The sequence below is a fragment of the Dama dama genome, chromosome 15, assembly GCF_033118175.1.
Source record: "Dama dama isolate Ldn47 chromosome 15, ASM3311817v1, whole genome shotgun sequence".
In the NCBI taxonomy this organism is placed as follows: domain Eukaryota; kingdom Metazoa; phylum Chordata; class Mammalia; order Artiodactyla; family Cervidae; genus Dama; species Dama dama.
In genome coordinates, this window is record NC_083695.1 from 21,121,391 (window position 1) to 21,142,746 (window position 21,356).

A 21,356-nucleotide genomic window follows, 5' to 3' on the forward strand; every position below is an offset into this window, starting at 1 on the left:
TCCCAGTAATTTTTATAGATACTTCCCCTGGAGGAAGACATGGCCACCCACTCCAGTATTCTTGCCTGGAAAATCCCCTTGGACAGGGGCGCTGGCGGGTTACAGTCCATGGGGTCGCAAAGTCACAGACAGGACTGAGCAACTAAGCACATCACTGCATCCTGAAGAAGATGAACACCTGTTCCCTTTTCTGAAGAATGTGCTGCACACCTCGTTTCAAAGAGGACAGCATGGAAAGGAGGGAAAATAGTGACTTTATATAGGGAAGCCTGACAAATACAACCTCAGCAGGTCCAAAGACTAACGTTATTAGTGATGAGCCATGTTAAACAGCAGTGTGATGTGGGTGCAAAAGCATGCATAGTAAGGTGTGTGCATGCTCCGTCACTCAGTCATGTCCAGTTCCTTGCAACCCTATGGATGGTAGCTCACCTCGCTCCCCTGTCCATGGGATTCTCCAGCCAAGAATACTGGAGTGGGTTGCCATTTCCTCTTCCTAGGAATCTACCTGACCCAGGGATCAAACCCATGTCTCCTACATCTGCATTTGTAGACAGATTCTTTACCACTTGATATAGTGTGAAGAGAATGGCTCTGTAGTCTTCCTCTCCAAAACCTTTATTCCTTATCTAATCATGACAGAAGTATCAAATTTGTGCCAAACTTAAGTACACATTACAAAATATCTGATCAGTACTTCTTGAAACAGTGAAAGTCTTTGACAACAAGGAACGTCTGAGAAATTGTGCAATCTAAGAAGATGAGATGAGTAAATGTTTGTTCTGGAGGGAATCCTGGGGCAGAAAAAAAGACTTTGATAAAAACTAAAGAAACCCAAAGAGTGAACTTGAATAATAATATATCAATATTTGCTCATTAGTTGTGCCAAATGCACCATAGCAATATTAACAATTGGGGGAACTGTGTATAAGCTATATGGGAACTCTTGTGATATTCTTGCAACTTTTCTGTAAACCTAAAACTATTCTGAAATTACAAATTTACCTGTAGGGATTACCCTATCCCTAAATCATAATACCATGCAGCTGTAAAAAAGGAAAGAATGAGGAAGCTTTCTAGATATCATATGTTGTTAGTGAGTCAAGCAAGGTGCAGAGTTGTATTCTTTTGTTTAAAAAAGAGACAAAAATAAGTCTTTATATGGTTTTTTTTTGTTATATATACAAAGAAGTGCTGAAATAATGTAGAAAAAACTAATAATCAAAATTGTATGTGCAAAGGGTAGGAACTAGACATATGGACAACAGGATTGGAGTAAGTCTTCTCACAGTACACCTTGACATATTTTTTGAACCATGTGAATGTACCACTTATGAATTTAATTGTAAAAAGAAGTATATGACATGAACAGTCTTAAGCTTTGCAGGCTGTGAGCTAAGAATTTATAAACTAGAAACAGTAAGGGAAAGTAGAAAAATTTCATGAATCTCACATTCCAAATTTGACAAGAGATTTCCATTTTAAACTTTTTCCATAACTTATAACTGCATCACAAATATTTCTTTTATGTGAAACTTTATATTGTTAATGTCAGTTCAAAAATGAATTTTTAAAACTTGAACAGGATCCATCCAAGTACTCATAAACTATGAGAGAGTGAAAGTACATGTGTAAAGGCTAACCAGAAAAAAAAGCAAGAGATCTAGTTTTTCCTTCTGATAGAAAATTCCCCGAAACCTTTCAACCTGAAAAAGTTCTAACTACCATCAGGAGAGAATGTAATCTTAGCCAGGTGTGCCAGGGAAATAGGTAAAGTATGTTTATACTTAAACTAAAAGGTGGTAGAGTCCTGAGTGCACAGTGAGCACTCCCATCCCATTCTGCAACATCTTCATAGAAAAAGCACTGAAGAACTATCTGCTGTGAACTGTAGCATGGTCGATGGTTACTAATAAAATTCTAGTGTGGAAACTGCATTTTCTACTGACTCACTTCTAATCTGTCCCTTGTCTCAGATTCTGCTGCTTTGTCTATGAGACATTCTCCAGACAACCCACCTGGAGTCAAAGTAGATCAAAATAAAGGATTATGGAATATAAGATTTGTACAGTCTTAATATACATATTGAGGTCTAATTTTTCCAGGAGCTGTCATATAGACTGTTAGATAGTCTGGATATTTGGCCTCTGTCAAGGTCAATGGGCCAAGATTAATTCTCCTCTATATAATATGAATTTATTAAATAATCATAGAACACTTCTTAGTTCTATGAAGTTGAATTGTTTTTCTTCCAAATAGGAATAATAATAGTAAATATTTCATAGAATTAACTTGTGTCACTCACGGTGCCATTTGCTTTCCAAATACTGTCACTTAGTTCATCCACAATCTTATGAGATAGTTCTATTAATATTATTCTCCTTATTTTAAAAATTGTAAAAATAAATGAGATTCAGAGATGCCACATCTGAACTCCAGCAAGTGAGAGCCCATCCTCCTGACTACCTCAAATGTGCCTGGTTTTGAGTTGAATTCTAGAAAGCGCTATAGACATATAATATATATGTATCTTTCCAGTTTACCAAGTTTCCCATGCATTCCTTATTTGATCTTCACAGCAGCACTATTAGTTTGAAAATTGGTAATATTCTCATTTACAAATAAGCAAATGAAACTCAGATCACCTCACTAGTAAATGGCAGTTATGAGGTACCAGTCTAAATCTTCCAACTAATTATAAGTACAGTGTGTTTTTTGATTACCCTAAATTTTCAAGGATAAATTTTATTTCTAACAGCTTTTACTATTTAATTAGTTTAATCTTTTATATTTTAATCACATCACTAAATGTGATTTTAAAAGAGTAAAAATGATAACTTTCATATTTTTAAAGCCATTTCCTATTGAAAGACATTAGACATAAAAAACAGTTTTAAAGAGTCAGTTATATTTTAACATAAGGAAATAGCTATATAAATTTATTTTTGTGCTTGATAAGTATAATTACATCTAGAATTACAGTCATCTAAATGTTTTCTCTGCATCTCTAATTAATACCATTTTATTAATAAAATGATTCAGATTGTAATCCATTCATTTCTTAAGTGCTTTTATCCAACAGATTTTTCATTTCTGAAATTGCTGTCACTATTTTCAAAAGAAGTTTGTCATGAAAAAAGAAATAATTCAATAATAATTGAGCTCCACTTAAAATGATATAGGAAAACCTAGTTATCTAGCAATAATTCTATATCTCTGACAGACATAATACAGTATCTGTAAGGAGGCTATGAGAATTAGATTAATTGTCATTCATTAAACTAGATTTTAATTGTTATATAGTTTTATGCTTCTTTTCTAATTCCTACACATAGAAGCTAGACTAAACAAGTTGGTATTTATAGTGTCTTCCAAATTTTTAAATTACTGTCATTTTATTAGTAATTTGGGGACCTAGCACTTATATCCCAGGAAAAGTAGCTGTGTAACCCAGAAATAACTGGGTCCAACAATCAGCCTATATTCTCATAACTTCCCAGCACTCTCCCCTTCTATCTCCCTGAAAAATCCATACACCCCATTAACAAGATGTGGAAACTTTAATGGTTTGGTTGGGCTTGGGCGGGTGAGGTTCACATTGTTCAGCACATTTCTCTCTTAGGCCCTCATCTGGGCCCCCAGCTGACAAATGCCTTCCCCAAGCAATCAATCCAACCTCCTTTGTGCTAGAGCCTTTCAGATCTCCAGCTCCATGCTCTTTGGTGTCATGTCCATACACCCTTCACTTATCAGCAAAGGACAGCCGAGACACTCCAGTTACCTGGATTCATCCTCAGGATATGCAGGGAGCCAGGACTGTCTGTGTATGTGTATTTTGTATTTGCCTGCCACAAGTGAAAATATGAAAAGATGAAAGTTAATATTTGTAATATATACATTGTAAAAGTTTAAGTATCAGACTTTTGACACTTAACTACTTCTTTTTCAACTGGATGCCTTAGGAAATAGTTTTACTTTGTTGTTTGTTTGCTTTTAATAGTGAAATAATTGATCACAATCATTGGCTTGTTTGGTGTAATGGTGACAAAGTGGTGTCAGTGTCACTCTTTTTGCACTGTCATCTGGCTCTCACCACCACCATCAGGCATACATTTGAGAAACAGCATATATATGTCTGTAACTTAGGAAAGAAAAATGAAAAGTCTTGATATTTTACATAAAAATCCATATTCCTGGCATCTATTGAAACTCTTCAGGCCCAGATTCCCACATGGTAACAATCAGCTAAAACTGAGTATTAGTCAATTCTGTTCATTTACATTTTCAGCTCTGGGTTCAGTTTTGCTGTCTACCACAGCCAAGTCTACCATGTAGGCCTTCCTTACCAGCTAATCTAACCAACCTTTGGGTCATTTCCATCTATACTCTTAATCTAAGATCATAAAAAGATTTTCTTTTCCATTCTAAAGTAATTTTAAGGGTTTTTTTCCCATCTTAAAATGGAAACAAACTCTTTAGACATTTGTATAGTGTTTATGGTAGTTTACTATTGTTGGGTTTGTCACCTACTGTTCTTTTACATAAAATGTAATTATTAGCATAAACAAACAAAAGTAGTATTACCATTTGTCCTCACGAGTACTAAAATTTTTACACATTAAGGACATCTTTGGTTATTTGTTGCCAAAGCATCCATAAAAATAATGCTTAAGACTTCTCTGGACTTTTTTTTCAGCACTGCATATGTCCTTAGAAGACAGCATAAAATGGCTTGGAGAAGTTATGGCTGAAATAGGACCATCACACAAAAATGAAAAATGGAATATCTTTGATGTGAAACAAGCCAATGCTATTGTTGATTACTTGAAAATCAGGTATGGACTTTATTCAGTAGCATTTAGTTTTTCATTTCAGGTTTTCTAGAAAATGTCTATTAAATAGAAACTACATTTTTAACTAAGACATTTACAAAATTTATACAGTAATTAAGTGAAGTGAAGTGAAAGTCACTCTTTGTGTCTGACTCTCTGCGACCCCATGGACTACACACAGTCCATGGAATTCTCCAGTGGGTAGCCTTTCCCTTCTCCAGGGGAACTTTGCAACCCAGGGATCGAACCCAGGTCTCCTGCGTTGCCGGCAAATTCTTTACCAACTGAACTATCAGGGAAGCGATACAGTAATTAACCCAACCAATAATTAGATAATACTCAAATCATCCATCCAATAGATCCAGGACATTGAACATTTTGGTTAACCTTGTGAATTTAAAAAAACTTTGTGTTTAATAAGTATAATATCATTGAGATATGTAACTCTAGTCTAAGATTTTTTTCTCTGAATCACTAATTACTACTGTTTTTATTAATAAAGTGATTTTTTCAGATTATTCAGATTTGATTACAATGGATTCCTTAGGTAGTTGATCTTGATGTTAAAATTTTACATTTTATAGAGTAAAATTTTTTTCCATTTAAACATATATTTAAATGATTTGTATTGGAAATTGAAGAGATTTGTTTATGTATTTCCTCAGATTTATTATGTGCCCTGAAATATTTTGTAGTATTGACCATTTAAACTCATTAAGTCTTTCTCTTTGCTTCGAAAGTGATGAGGATTGGAGGAAAAGTATTTTTATTACAGTGATTCTTCATTGTTGAACTAAGAAATCTGTCTTTTTATATGCTCTGTCACAAGATCCACGTGAGAGTCATGCATCTCTCTCAAGGGATATTTTTAAAGTTAGCAAATATTTAAACAAGAGTTGGTAAAAAAAATAACTTTCTTTTGCCTAACTAAAAGTTTCTGCAGAATATCCTTGTTCCTCCATTACTATATACTGCAGTACTTTTCAACTTTAAGTTTAAAAATTCTAAAATAAATGGTGCTACATGATAGTCTAGACATGCTTGTGATTTGCTTGGCAAGGATCCTGGTTGTAGTCTGGAAGTTTTTTAAAAAATTAATGTGTTTAATATGATAAGGTTTATATACTGGTTTCTGGCATGCATTAATAATGGTGTATGATGTATTTTTATGTAATAACATTTGATGTATAATAATATGATTTCTTAATGTAACAACATAACCTCCTAATGTGTGTCACACTGAGAGCCACAGTAGTCTTCCTATCAACCAGATTAAAGGGAGATCCTGTGTGGGGAGAGGGAAGGGAATGGAAACACAGAATTGGAAAGGAAATAGGAACAGGAGAAGGAAAGAAAAGGAAAAGGAAAACCTGTTCCCCAAGATCCTTCTGCCCATCAGAGTTTGGAAATCACTGGGCAGGGGAGTTTAGACCATTCTTTCCTTTCTCTCTCTATTTGAGCCTTCTAGGTCTCTCTTGCACATTTTTCAGCTGAACTCTCAGCCCAAGAGTTTTATTTTGGGCACAAGGATGGATAATTAATCACAACAGCAAAACCCAAGCACCTTCTAGATAGTGAAAGATGGCAGCTCTTTTCTTCTTCATCTCATCTCTCCGGATGAATATTCATCAACCTGTTTCTTTTCATTTTATTTACATTCATACATACAAATACATACATACAAAATTACCTAGTAATTTTGTAAAAAGTAAAAAAAATAAACTTTTGTAAAAGGTAAAAAGTCTTACCTCTCCCCACCCCACTCCCCAAAATTGGAAGTTTAATCAAATAAAGTAAATCAGAACTAGTTCTTCTTTTTGTTTTTTAATTAATTTACTTACTTTTTGACTGCACTGGATCTTCATTGCTTCGCACAGACTTTCTCCAGTTGCAGTGAGTGGGGGCTATGCAGCAAGCAGGGCCTACTCATTGGTACAGTGCACAGACTTCTCATTGCAGTGGCTTCTGTTGTGGAGCACAGAATCTGGGGCGCACAGGCTTCAGTAGTTGCAGCACACAGGCCCAGTAGTTGTGGCTCACAGGCCCTAGAGCATGCAGGATACAGTAGTTGCAACATGCAACCTGGTAGTTGCAACTTGTGGGCTCTAGAGCACAGGCTCAGTAGTGCATGGATTTAGTTGCTATGTGGCATGTGGAATCTTCCCAGACAAGGGATTGAACCCATGTCCCCTGCATCAGCAGGTAGATTCTTATACACTACTCCACTAAGGAAGTTCCAGAACTAGTTTTGATGCTATTAAATCTTGATGTGATTTCAGAGAAACTATATGTTTTAAGTGTCTGTGTCACATAAAATAAAATATCAGTTGGTAAGTAGCATATCTGCAATTGATACTGACGTTGTGTAAAGAGAAATGTGCTTTTCTACAATACTTGTTGATAGTGTCACATAGATCCACAAATATTAGTTTAATGGCAATTAAATCATATAATAGTTACCATTTTAAAGCTACAAAGAAATTTTCTGAATATGAAGCTAACTCATGTGTCAAAAATATAACCATGGCTCTTTTATTTTTCTGGAATTGAGCTACAGGAGTTGCTTGTATATTTTTGAGATTAATTCTTTGTCTGTTGCTTCATTTGCTATTATTTTCTCCCATTCTGAAGGCTGTCTTTTCACCTTGCTTATAGTTTCCTTTGTTGTGCAGAAGCTTTTAATTTTAATTAGGTCCCATTTGTTTATTTTTGCTTTTATTTCCAATATTCTGGGAGGTGGGTCATAGAGGATCCTGCTGTGGTTTATGTCGGAGAGTGTTTTGCCTATGTTTTCCTCTAGGAGTTTAGTGGTTTCTGGTCTTATGTTTAGATCTTTAATCCATTTTGAGTTTATTTTTGTGTATGGTGTTAGAAAGTGTTCTAGTTTCATTCTTTTTGCAAGTGGTTGACCAGCTTTCCCACCACCACTTGTTAAAGAGGTTGTCTTTTTTCCATTGTATATTCTTGCCTCCTTTGTCAAAGATAAGGTGTCCATAGATGCATGGATTTATCTCTAGGCTTTCTATTCTGTTCCATTGATCTATATTTCTGTCTTTGTGCCAGTACCATACTGTCTTGATGACTGTGGCTTTGTAGTAGAGACTGAAGTCAGGCAGGTTGATTCCTCCAGTTCCACTCTTCTTTCTCAAGATTGCTTTAGCTATTTGAGGTGTTTTTTTTGTTTATTTTTGGTGTTGGTTTTTTTTTTTTTTTGTATTTCCATACAAATTGTGAAATTATTTGTTCTACTTCTCTGAAAATACCATTGGTAGCCTGATGGGGATTGCACTGAATCTATAGATTGCTTTGGATAGTATACTCATTTTCACAATATTGATTCTTCTGATCAATGAACATGGTATATTTCTCCATCTATTTGTGTCCTCTTTGATTTCTTTCACCAGTGTTTTATAGTTTTCTATATATAGGTCTTTTGTTTCTTTAGGTAGATATATTCCTAAGTATTTTATTTTTTTGTTGTTGTTGTTGCAGTGGTGAATGGAACTGTTTCCTTAATTTCTCTTTCTGTTTTCTCATTGTTAGTGTATAGGAATGCAAGGGATTTCTGTGTGTTAATTTTATATCCTGCAACTTTACTATATTCCTTGATTAGCTCTAGTAATTTTCTGGTGGAGTCTTTAGGGATTTCTCTGTAGAGGATCATGTCATCTGCAAACAGTCAGAGTTTTACTTCTTCTTTTCCAATCTGGATTCCTTTTATTTCCTTTTCTGCTCTGATTGCTGTGGCTAAAACTTCCAAAACTATGTTGAATAGTAGTGGTGAGAGGGGAAATGCTTTCAGTTTTTCACCATTGAGGATAATGTTTGCTGAGGGTTTGTCAAAAAGTGGGCCAAAGAACTAAACAGACATTTCTCCAAAGAAGACATACAGATGGCTAACAAACACATGAAAAGATGCTCAACATCACTCATTATCAGAGACATGCAAATCAAAACCACAATGAGGTACCACTTCACACCAGTCAGAATGGCTGCTATCCCAAAGTCTACAAGCAATAAATGCTGGAGAGGGTGTGGAGAAAAGGGAACCATCTTACACTGTTGGTGGGAATGCAGACTAGTACAGTCACTATGGAGAACATTGTGGAGATTCCTTAAAAAACTGGAAATAGAACTGCCATATGACCCAGCAATCCCACTGCTGGGCATACACACTGAGGAAACCAGAACTGAAAGAGACACATGTACCCCAATGTTCATTGTGGCACTGTTTATAATAGCCAGGACATGGAAGCAACCTAGACGCCCATCAGCAGATGAATGGATAAGAAAGCTATGGTACATATACACAATAGAATATTACTCAGCCATTAAAAAGAATACATTTGAGTCAGTTCTAATGAGGTGGATGAAACTGGAGGCTATTATACAGAGTGCAGTAAGCCAGAAAGAAAAACACCAATACAGTATACTAATGCATATATATGGAATTTAGAAAGATGGTAACGATAACCCTGTATGCAAGATAGCAAAAGAGACACAGATGTATTGAACAGTCTTTTGGACTCTGTGGGAGAGGGTGAGGGCAGGATGATATGGGAGAACGGCATTGAAACATGTAAGTTATCATATGTGAAACGAATCACCAGTCCAGGTTCAATGCATGAGACAGGGTGCTCAGGGCTGGTGCACTGGGATGACCCAAAGGGATGGGATGGGAAGGGAGGTGGGAGGGGGATTCAGGATGGGGAACACATGAACACCCATGGAGGATTCAAGTCAGTGTATGGCAAAACCAATACAATATTGTAAAGTAAAATAATAAATTAGTTAATTTAAAAAACATGTTTCATTTTAGCCTGATAATTAAGTTTAATCAACCAGTGATAGCCCTAGTCAATTTTGAGAGAGTGCTTTTTATAACATGACTTATTGCACATGAAACTTAACTGACAATAAAATTGAGATTTCATTTGATGCTCTTAATAAGTCTACACCATATACTCTATCAATATAAGGTGGTTTATGAATTTAAAAATGAATACCAAAATTCCTTCCCAACATTGCTATGAGTACTGAGTAATCTGAGTAATATGTACATAGCTTTTTAACATAAGACATCATTGAGATATCTATCGGCTTCAAGGACACTTCTGTCATTGTGTATTCTATGTATTCTGTAGAAATCAGGTGAAGGTAGTGTGCACAGACATATACCCAATATAAGAAAAGCAACACTGTCCCTCTTTGCACACGTGCACTTCCTGCTGTGGAGTCAGGTATCTTGACCCATTTTTATTCTGAGTCCTCTCCTTTTGATTTAAGACTAAGACAGATGTTTGACAAAATAATCTAGGGATTTGAGTCAACTGGAAGTTCAAAGGTAGAGGTAAAAAATACATTCCTATTTCAGAAGTGATACTTTGTTCCCATGTAAGTCTCCCTGGTAAAGTGAGAGGACCCAGCTGTGGTGGGACCAGATCAAGGCTCTGGGGGTGACCTGACCAGCAGCTGAGTCAGTGCCTCCCTTAGGTGGCCCCTCTCCTTGCCTGTCTCACTATGTAGCCCTGACCTTGCCCAGCTTCGCCTCTTTGACCACTGCAGCCAAGTCATGCATTTTATTTTCAGTGTAAGAAGTGAACTTCCCTTTTAGTATGGGAGTATCTAATAATGACTTCCCTGGTGGTTCAGGATCCGCCTGTAATGAGGGAGACCCAAGTTCAATCCCTGGATCTGGAAGATCCCCTAGAGAAGGGAATGGCAACCCACTCTAGTATTCTTGCCTGGAGAATTCCATGGACAGGGCAGCCTGGTGGGCTGCAGTCTGTGGGGTCACAAAGAGTTGGACACAGCTGAGCAACTAATACTAATCTAATAACTATATGCAATAAGGAGAATAAAGTAGAAAGATTATAAAATTGCAGGAAGGAAGGTTTATGAATTGACTTCATTGAGTGACACAAGATGGGGAAAAGAAAGTTTTATTACCAGTTAACTGAAAAGAAGCCAAGCTCTTTCCAAAATACTCTACAGTCTTATTTTTCTACTCAGAGTCAGTTATTGACAATGTAATAGTTTTAATCTTAAAGCTTTTTCTAGGTAACCAGTGTAAGGGAAGGTGGGTTTGAATGTATTTTGCTTCATTGGATCATCAGATGTCACTAATCTTAATGTATTTTCTAGCCAACAAATCAAAGTAATGTCAAAATCTAACTTAGTTTTCTGAATGTTGATGACTAATTTGAATGTAGTAAAAAAGAAAAAAAACATGACTGATCTGCACACACATCACTTTTTAAATGGATTGTGTTAGTAGTGAGATCAACTGCTAATATAACTCAGAGAGACCCAGCTGCCTGAGGATTTCTTCATTGATTTCAAATGAATTGAAACTTTGATCCATTACAGCATACAGGAGAAGCCATTATTATACATGCTCTGTAGCTACATTTTGCAAATGTTAATTTCTCAGTTATATTAAAATCAATTTTCTTAAATAGCAAAAGGCACCAGAGTGAAAGAGAAACCACTAAGACAATTTTTTGTTCTTTGGCATTTCACTGTATTATGAGTCTATTAATTTTCCCAACCAGCAGGAAGAGAATTAGAAAAATTCAAATATTATCACAAACAGGATATTAAAAGTCAACCTTTCAGTAAATTTTTAACTCTCAGTAACACATTGCTGAGATCTTTAACCTTACTAGAAATACATATATTTTAAGAAACTCCTGTCTTTTATCTCTTTATAGTTTTTATGCACTGACCACCTAGTCTTTAGGGTAGGAGCTAAAGAAATTATCTTTCTTAAGTTAATTCCTGCCTTTGATGTGTAATCAAATATTCTTTAAGAAAATCAGACATCTTCTAAAAAGTAGTTCAGTTAACATTACATCATTTTTTGGGTGTTATTAGAGATTAATCTTGAAACAGTTTGAGACCATGAGAGGTATAATTGATATGGAAGTAGCCTTAGAATTCAGTGCTATTCATATGAGAGGAAATTGATTCCAGTTTGGAACAAAACATGAAAAAGAACATGAAGGTTGGTGTTTAGGTGCATTGCATTATTTGGTTGTGAGCCAAGAAAAATCAAGATGAAATCTACCCCAAACCTATCCATTCATCACAGATTAGTTTACCGATACTAATTTAGGTACTGTTATATTGTCAGTGTATCAGAAAATAAGCCTTTACATTTCTTAGCATTTCTGGGCAACATATTTTGAAGTAGTGGAGGTGACTGATACCATATTAGTGTTTAATATCTTTAGCTTGGTCAATGCATTCAACTTTCCTGTATTAAATATTCTTATAAATTTGCTTTTTTCCCTAAAATAAATTTATCAGTTTTCCACATTTATTTTGTGTTTCAGCTTATTTCAACACTACAAGCTGTATGAGTTTCTGTTCTTCTCTGCCAGGGAAGAAATTGTGATAGCAACTGAGGTAAGTAATTTATCTAGATGGAACCAATTAAGCTGAATCACTTAATGCATGCTGATCAGCATCTGGATCTTTAACTGCTTAAAGCAACTTCTTGTCAAGATTACTCAAGTGTTAATATAACCAACTAGTAGTTTGCAAAAAGAGTAATTACACAAAGTGAGCTTTGGATTAAGAAAATAAGCTGTCTTTTGGCATTAAAAGCATTGTTAATCACATATACTTTATGTATTTATGGATTATTTGACAAAGCTCAGTTGGATAGAGTATGTGTGTCTTCATACAAATAAAATCAGGAAAAGTGAGATAAATTAATTCAGTTAAATCTCCTCTAATTTCACATTTATTTTCAGTGTACTCATTGTTTAAGGCCTAATTCAAATCCCACTTTCTCAACGAAGCAAACCTTCCTTAATTACATCGCATCTCAAAGGAAGGGTTTAGACAAACTGTTTAATCACATTCTATTATTTTATTCCAATTTATCTCTTTCTGCTGAATATTGGCTACTCTTAGCACACCAATAAGCATGTACATTTACATCACATTATATGGTTTTCTAATTGTTTCCCAAGGATTGATATAATTGACATAATCCAACTGTATTCCTTGAAGCTAAGAATCATGTGCTGTTTTACTATGCAACATATAGTATAATGCAGGGCACATAGCAATGCCTCTTAATACTACATAAGTGATTCAGTAACAGTGCATATAATAGCAGTTCTACAAGAAATGGTTTACCTAAAGATATTTTTGAACACTCTTACATATAATCACATATTCATAATTACTAGAAATGAATCCATGATAAGAGAACATCTTATGAAGGCGGTGCTGTACTTACAGTTGCTCAGTCAGATCCGACTCTATAGATGCCATAAAAAGTGCTCTTTATTTATTTAATTATTATTATTATTTTTTTTTCCAGTGGGTTTTGTCATACATTGATATGAATCAGCCATGGATTTACATGTATTCCCAATCCCGATCCCCCCTCCCACCTCCCTCTCCACCCGATTCCTCTAGGTCTTCCCAGTGCACCAGGTCCGAGCACTTGTCTCATGCATCCCACCTGGGCTGGTGATCTGTTTCACCATAGATAGTATACATGCTGTTCTTTTGAAATATCCCACCCTCACATTCTCCCACAAAGTTCAAAAGTCTGTTCTGTATTTCTGTGTCTCTTTTTCTGTTCTGCATATAGGGTTATCGTTACCACCTTTCTAAATTCCATATATATGTGTTAGTATGCTGTAATGTTCTTTATCTTTCTGGCTTACTTCACTCTGTATAATGGGCTCCAGCTTCATCCATCTCATTAGGACTGGTTCAAATGGATTCTTTTTAATGGCTGAGTAATATTCCATGGTGTATATGTACCACAGCTTCCTTATCCATTCATCTGCTGATGGGCATCTAGGTTGCTTCCATGTCCTGGCTATTATAAACAGTGCTGCGATGAACATTGGGGTGCACGTGTCTCTTTCAGATCTGGTTTCCTCAGTGTGTATGCCCAGAAGTGGGATTGCTGGGTCATATGGCAGTTCTATTTCCAGTTTTTTAAGAAATCTCCACACTGTTTTCCATAGCGGCTGTACTAGTTTGCATTCCCACCAACAGTGTAAGAGGGTTCCCTTTTCTCCACACCCTCTCCAGCATTTATTGCTTGTAGACTTTTGGATAGCAGCCATCCTGACTGGCGTGTAATGGTACCTCATTGTGGTTTTGATTTGCATTTCTCTAATAATGAGTGATGTTGAGCATCTTTTCATGTGTTTGTTAGCCATCTGTATGTCTTCTTTGGAGAAATGTCTGTTTAGTTCTTTGGCCCATTTTTTGATTGGGTCATTTATTTTTCTGGAATTGAGCTTCAGGAGTTGCTTGTATATTTTTGAGATTAATCCTTTGTCTGTTTCTTCATTTGCTATTATTTTCTCCCAATCTGAGGGCTGTCTTTTCACCTTACTTATAGTTTCCTTTGTAGTGCAAAAGCTTTTAAGTTTCATTAGGTCCCATTTGTTTATTTTTGCTTTTATTTCCAATATTCTGGGAGGTGGGTCATAGAGGATCTTGCTGTGATTTATGTCGGAGAGTGTTTTGCCTATGTTCTCCTCTAGGAGTTTTATAGTTTCTGGTCTTACATTTAGATCTTTAATCCATTTTGAGTTTATTTTTGTGTATGGTGTTAGAAAGTGTTCTAGTTTCATTCTTTTACAAGTGGTTGACCAGTTATCCCAGCACCACTTGTTAAAGAGGTTGTCTTTTTTCCATTGTATATCCTTGCCTCCTTTGTCAAAGATAAGGTGTCCATAGGTCCGTGGATTTATCTCTGGGCTTTCTATTCTGTTCCATTGATCTATATTTCTGTCTTTGTGCCAGTACCATACTGTCTTGATGACTGTGGCTTTGTAGTAGAGTCTGAAGTCAGGCAGGTTGATTCCTCCAGTTCCATTCTTCTTTCTCAAGATTACTTTGGCTATTCGAGGTTGTTTGTATTTCCATACAAATTGTGAAATTCTTTGGTCTAGTTCTGTGAAAAATACCGTTGGTAGCTTGATAGGGATTGCATTGAATCTATAGATTGCTTTGGGTAGAATAGCCATTTTGACAATATTGATTCTTCCAATCCATGAACACGGTAGGTTTCTCCATCTGTTTGTGTCCTCTTTGATTTCTTTCATCAGTGTTTTATAGTTTTCTATGTATAGGTCTTTTGTTTCTTTAGGTAGATATACTCCTAAGTATTTTATTCTTGTTGCAATGGTGAATGGTATTGTTTCCTTAATTTCTCTTTCTGTTTTTTCATTGTTAGTATATAGGAATGCAAGGGATTTCTGTGTGTTAATTTTATATCCTGCAACTTTACTATATTCATTGATTAGCTCTAGTAATTTTCTGGTAGAGTCTTTAGGGTTTTCTATGTAGAGGATCATGTCATCCGCAAACAGTGAGAGTTTTACTTCTTCTTTTCCTATCTGGATTCCTTTTACTTCTTTTTCTGCTCTGATTGCTGTGGCCAGAACTTCCAACACTATGTTGAATAGTAGTGGTGAGAGTGGGCACCCTTGTCTTGTTCCTGATTTCAGGGGAAATGCCTTCAATTTTTCACCATTGAGGGTGATGCTTGCTGTGGGTTTGTCATATATAGATTTTATTATGTTGAGGTATGTTCCTTCTATTCCTGCTTTTTGGAGAGTTTTAATCATAAATGAGTGTTGAATTTTGTCAAAGGCTTTCTCTGCATCTATTGAGAGAATCATATGGTTTTTATCTTTCAATTTGTTAATGTGGTGTATTACATTGATTGATTTGCGGATATTAAAGAATCCTTGCATTCCTGGGATAAAGCCCACTTGGTCATGGTGTATGATTTTTTTAATATGTTGTTGGATTCTGTTTGCTAGAATTTTGTTAAGGATTTTTGCATCTATGTTCATCAGTGATATTGGCCTGTAGTTTTCTTTTTTTGTGGCATCTTTGTCTGGTTTTGGAATTAGGGTGATGGTGGCCTCATAGAATGAGTTTGGAAGCTTACCTTCTTCTGCAATTTTCTGGAAGAGTTTGAGTAAGATAGGTGTTAGCTCTTCTCTAAATTTTTGGTAGAATTCAGCTGTGAAGCCATCTGGTCCTGGGCTTTTGTTTGCTAGAAGATTTTTGATGACAGTTTCGACTTCCTTGCTTGTGATGGGTCTGTTAAGATCTTCTATTTCTTCCTGGTTCAGTTTTGGAAAGTTATACTTTTCTAAGAATTTGTCCATTTCTTCCAAGTTGTCCATTTTATTGGCATAGAGCTGCTGGTAGTAGTCTCTTATGATCCTTTGTATTTCAGTGTTGTCTGTTGTGATCTCTCCATTTTCATTTCTAATTTTGTTAATTTGGTTTTTCTCTCTTTGTTTCTTAATGAGTCTTGCTAATGGTTTGTCAATTTTGTTTATTTTTTCAAAAAACCAGCTTTTAGCTTTGTTGATTTTTGCTATGGTCTCTTTAGTTTCTTTTGCATTTATTTCTGCCCTGATTTTTAAGATTTCTTTCCTTCTGCTAACTCTGGGGTTCTTCATTTCTTCCTTCTCTAATTGCTTTAGGTGTAGAGTTAGGTTATTTATTTGGTTTTTTTCTTGTTTCTTGATGTGAGCCTGTAATGCTATGAACCTTCCCCTTAGCACTGCTTTTACAGTGTCCCATAGGTTTTGGGTTGTTGTGTTTTCATTTTCATTCATTTCTATACATATTTTGATTTCTTTTTTGATTTCTTCAATGATTTGTTGGTTATTCAGAAGCGTGTTATTTAGCCTCCATATGTTTGAAGTTTTAACAATTTTTTTCCTGTAATTGAGATCTAATCTTACTGCACTGTGGTCAGAAAAGATGACTGGAATGATTTCAATTTTTTTGAATTTTCCAAGACCAGATTTATGGCCCAGGATGTGATCTATTCTGGAGAATGTTCCGTGTGCACTTGAGAAAAAGGTGAAGTTGATTGTTTTGGGGTGAAATGTCCTATAGATATCAATTAGGTCTAGCTGGTCCATTGTGTCATTTAAGGTTTGTGTTTCCTTGTTAATTTTCTGTTTAGTTGATCTATCCATAGTTGTGAGTGGGGTATTAAAGTCTCCCACTATTATTGTGTTACTATTAATTTCCTCTTTCATACTCATTAGCGTTTGCCGTACATATTGTGGTGCTCCTAAGTTGGGTGCATATATATTTATAATTGTTATATCTTGTTCTTGGATTGATCCTTTGATCATTATGTAGTGTCCTTCTTTGTCTCTTTTCACATCCTTTATTTGAAAGTCTATTTTATCTGATATGAGTATTGCGACTCCTGCTTTCTTTTGGTCTCCGTTTGCATGAAATATTTTTTTCCAGCCCTTCACTTTTAGTCTGTATGTGTCTCTTGTTTTGAGGTGGGTCTCTTGTAGACAGCATATATAGGGGTCTTGTTTTTGTATCCATTCAGCCAATCTTTGTCTTTTGGTTGGGGCATTCAACCCATTTACATTTAGGGTAATTATTGATAGGTGTGGTCCCGTTGCCATTTACTTTGTTGTTTTGGGTTCACGTTTATACAACCTTTCTGCATTTCCTGTCTAGAGAAGATCCTTTAGCATTTGTTGAAGAGCTGGTTTGGTGGTGCTGAATTCTCTCAGCTTTTGCTTATCTGTAAAGCTTTTGAATTCTCCTTCATATCTGAATGAGATCCTTGCTGGATACAGTAATCTAGGTTGTAGGTTATTCTCTTTCATTACTTTCAGTATGTCCTGCCATTCCCTTCTGGCCTGGAGGGTTTCTATTGATAGATCAGCTGTTATCCTTATGGGAATCCCTTTGTGTGTTATTTGTTGTTTTTCCCTTGCTGCTTTTAATATTTGTTCTTTGTGTTTGATCTTTGTTAATTTGTTTCGCCTTGGGTTTATCCTGTTTGGGACTCTCTGGGTTTCTTGGATTTGGGTGGCTATTTCCTTCCCCATTTTAGGGAAGTTTTCAGCTATTATCTCCTCGAGTATTTTCTCATGGCCTTTCTTTTTGTCTTCTTCTTCTGGAACTCCTATGATTCGAATGTTGGGGCGTTTCACAGTGTCCCAGAGGTCCCTGAGGTTGTCCTCATTTCTTTTGATCCTTTTTTCTTTTTTCCTCTCTGCTTCATTTATTTCCACCATTTTATCTTCTACCTCACTTATCCTATCTTCTGCCTCCGTTATTCTACTCTTGGTTCCCTCCAAAGTGTTTTTGATCTCATTCATTGCATTATTCATTTTTAATTGACTCTTTTTTATTTCTTCTAGGTCTTTATTAAACAGTTCTTGAATCTTTTCAATCTTTGTTTCCAGGCTATTTATCTGTAACTCCATTTTGTTTTCAAGATTTTGGATCATTTTTATTATCGTTATTCTAAATTCTTTTTCAGGTAGATTCCCTATCTCCTCCTCTTTTGTTTGACTTGGTGGGCATTTTTCATGTTCCTTTACCTGTTGGGTATTTTTTTGCCTTTTCAACTTGTTTAGATTGCTGTATCTGGAGTGGGCTTTCTGTATTCTGGAGGTCTGTGGTTCCTTTTTGTTGTGGAGGATTAACCCAGTGGGTGGGGTTAGACGATTGGCTTGTCAAGATTTCCTGGTTAGGGAAGCTTGCGTCAGTGTTCTGGTGCGTGGAACTTGATTTCTTCTCTTTGGAGAGCAATGGAGTGCCCAGTAATGAGTTTTGAGATGGGTCTATGTGTTAGGTGTGACCTTGGGCAGCCTGTATGTTGATGTTCAGGGCTATGTTCCTGCGTTGCTGGAGAATTTGCGTGGTATGTCTTGCTCTAAAACTTATTGGCTCTTGGGTGGTGGTTGGTTTCAGTGTAGGTATGGAGGCTTTTGGACAGTCACTTATTACTTAAAGTTCCATGTAGTCAGGAGTTTTCTGGTGTTCTCAGGTTTTGGGCTTAAGTCTCCTGCCTCTGGATTTCAGTTTTATTCTTCCTGTAGTCTCAGGACTTCTCCAACTATACAGCCCTCCTTTCGAAGACAATGGGCTGCTTTTCTGGGCGCCTGATGACCTCAGCTAGCGATCAGAAGTTGTTTTGCGAAGTTTGCTCTGCGTTCAGTTATTCTTTTGATGAATTTGTAGTTGAGAAAGTGGTCTCCCCGTCCTACTCCTCCGCCATCTTGGCTCCCAAAGAGCAAAAAGTGCTCTTTAGAGTCTCAACTAGAAAACGAGGATACAGGAATGGTCATGGTCAGAAATAAAGTGAATAAGGGGATATTTACATTATCTTTATAATTTTCCTGATATTAAGACACAGATGCAATATGCCAGCCATTTGGTCTTCCCTAGTATTGTTATTCTGCAGTTTATAAATTGCTGACTTCATTAAACACCTGAATCATGGTGTCTCACTATCCATTTGGGTACTTGTTCTACTGTTGGCCTTTTAAATGAGCTGAAGGAAAACAAGGAACCCTTTTTGCTTTTGACTTTCCTTAAAATTTCTTCTTTGCAGTCTCCTCATTCTGTATCTTAAATTAGGTGTCACTTGACAATAGTTTCACTGAAAAAATTTCCATTTCAGAATTACATCATATAGAATGACAGCATTGTAATAATCATCTGTTTGGCATACAACCCTATCTTATCTACTCAGCAAAACTTTGGGAAAATGGTAGTGGCTTCAACGGCAGCATACACAGATACTTAGAATCATGAAGAAAGAAAATTTTCATGAAGAACTTCCTTTCTCTTTGTTAATTACACAACCGTGCCTTTCTTCTCTGTTGTAAGGTTATATTTAGGTGACATTTGTGCTTATGGAAAGAAAAAATGGAGAAAGTAGACAAGGATTGAAACATTTATTTTCTATTGTCTTTTGTATTTTCCCCAAGTTGACCAGAGCTGTAAAAAAATTTCCTTAAGGAAAGGATGTTGGGTCTTCAAGAATTAGATCATTCATATAATTTTAAAGGATTAACCAAAGCAAATGTTATACTATGATTATTTTATAGCACTGAAGAAGTTTCTGGTAATGTTTGATGCAAATACCTTTTTTAAATTAACAACCTTTCATAGAGGCCTGGTCCAATAACGTAATTATTCATGCTGACCTCAGGGCTCTGGAACCAACCAAGGGCCATACAACAGCCATATAAGTGTTCCAAACTTATATCTCAGGCAAGCATTCAAGTTAAGTAACACTGACGAAATTTAGTTTGTTTCTTAGTTATGGATAGATGATTATAACAAAACACATAAATCACCTCTAAGAATAATTGCTAAAAAATTTTAATTATTAATAGAGAACATAAATAAATCATACTCAAATCTTTTCTTGGGTTTTAAAGAAAATTGAATTTGTATTTTTGATTTTAGCAATTGTTTCTAGCTATTTCTACTCACCTTTTTAAAGAAATTTCATATTAGGTCATAGAGGCACATTTTTGGTAATTCATTATTCTTGACCTGAGATTTTTCATAATCTAGAAATATAATATATATAGTTCTATAAGCAGCATGTTTTGTAGTTCATTCAATAGTTTGCATATAAATATATGATGAAAAAGGTTGTAAACAACTAGAATGAGCTAGAATAATGACAGAATGGAGCAGAGAACACAGGCAGCAGATAGATACCTGTAGTTGTAGCCATCTTAGAGGATGAAGTATTGTGTGACACTTTATTTATAGAGATGAGAATTTCCTTTTAATCACCCAAGCCAAGAACTCTCCAAGTCTATTGTTTTGGCAATACGATTAGATACAGATCCACATACATAACAACTATAAGGGAACCAGAATCTCCTTAAGGCAGCAGTCCCCAACCTGTATGGCACTAGGGACTGGTTTTGTGGAAGACAGTTTTTCCATGGACCAGGTTGAGGGGCATGGTTTCAGGATGATTCGAGTATATTACATTTATTATACACGTTGTTTCTGGGCTCCACCTCAAATCATCAGGCATTAGATCCCAGAGGTTTGGGACTCCTGCCTTAAGGAGTGTATATTTTCTATGGCCTTGAGGGCCCACCCGGAAACCTGGAAACTGCTATGTCCTTTGCTTTTGTTACCTGAAAACTAGGAGAAACAGTGAATACTTGTACACAAAGAACCCTACTGGATAGTAGCAATGATGATGATCAAAAACTTACAGCAGATACCCAAATACATGGTTCTAACAAGGTGTCTACTGCTGGGCATCTACTAAAATGATGATACAGTTACAACATTTATTCATTATTCCACATGTTGATGTGATCCAGTTCCTATTATGCTCTAGGTCTTGTACAAAAGTTCCAGGGATATACAGTGACAAGCAACGATCCTTGTCCTCATGGAGTTTATTGTCGAATGAGAGGAGAGAGATGATTAAGTAGTTACAATATAGGGTGGCTTCCATTAACAAATGAAGTATAAGAGGAAATCTAAAGGCTGTGAATGAGTTAGCCAGAAAGTATATTTTTTTGGTGCAGGCAAAAGAAATTCCACTCAAAATAGTTCAATTAATTAAAAAAAGGAGAAGATATCTTATTAGGTCATGTGCTTGTGTGCTTAGTCACTCAGTCACGTCCAACATTTGGGACCCCATGGACTGCAGCACACCAGGCTTCTCTGTCCATGGAATTCTCCAGGCAAGGATAC

At 36.0% G+C, this 21,356-nt stretch overlaps 1 protein-coding gene across 5 annotated transcripts in view; it reads left to right on the plus strand.

Moving 5' to 3' along the window:
- Positions 1-21,356, plus strand: part of CABCOCO1 (ciliary associated calcium binding coiled-coil 1) — a 171,695-nt gene that overhangs the window by 45,767 nt on the left and 104,572 nt on the right. For all 5 annotated transcript variants that reach the window (XR_009696062.1, XM_061161600.1, XM_061161601.1 and 2 more), the window contains 2 exons: positions 4,697-4,835; positions 12,170-12,242. Coding sequence is in view for 4 of the 5 variants with exons in the window: in XM_061161600.1 (XP_061017583.1) it covers positions 4,697-4,835; positions 12,170-12,242 (212 nt within the window). In the remaining variant the exon portion in view is untranslated. The remainder of the gene's footprint in view (positions 1-4,696; positions 4,836-12,169; positions 12,243-21,356) is intronic.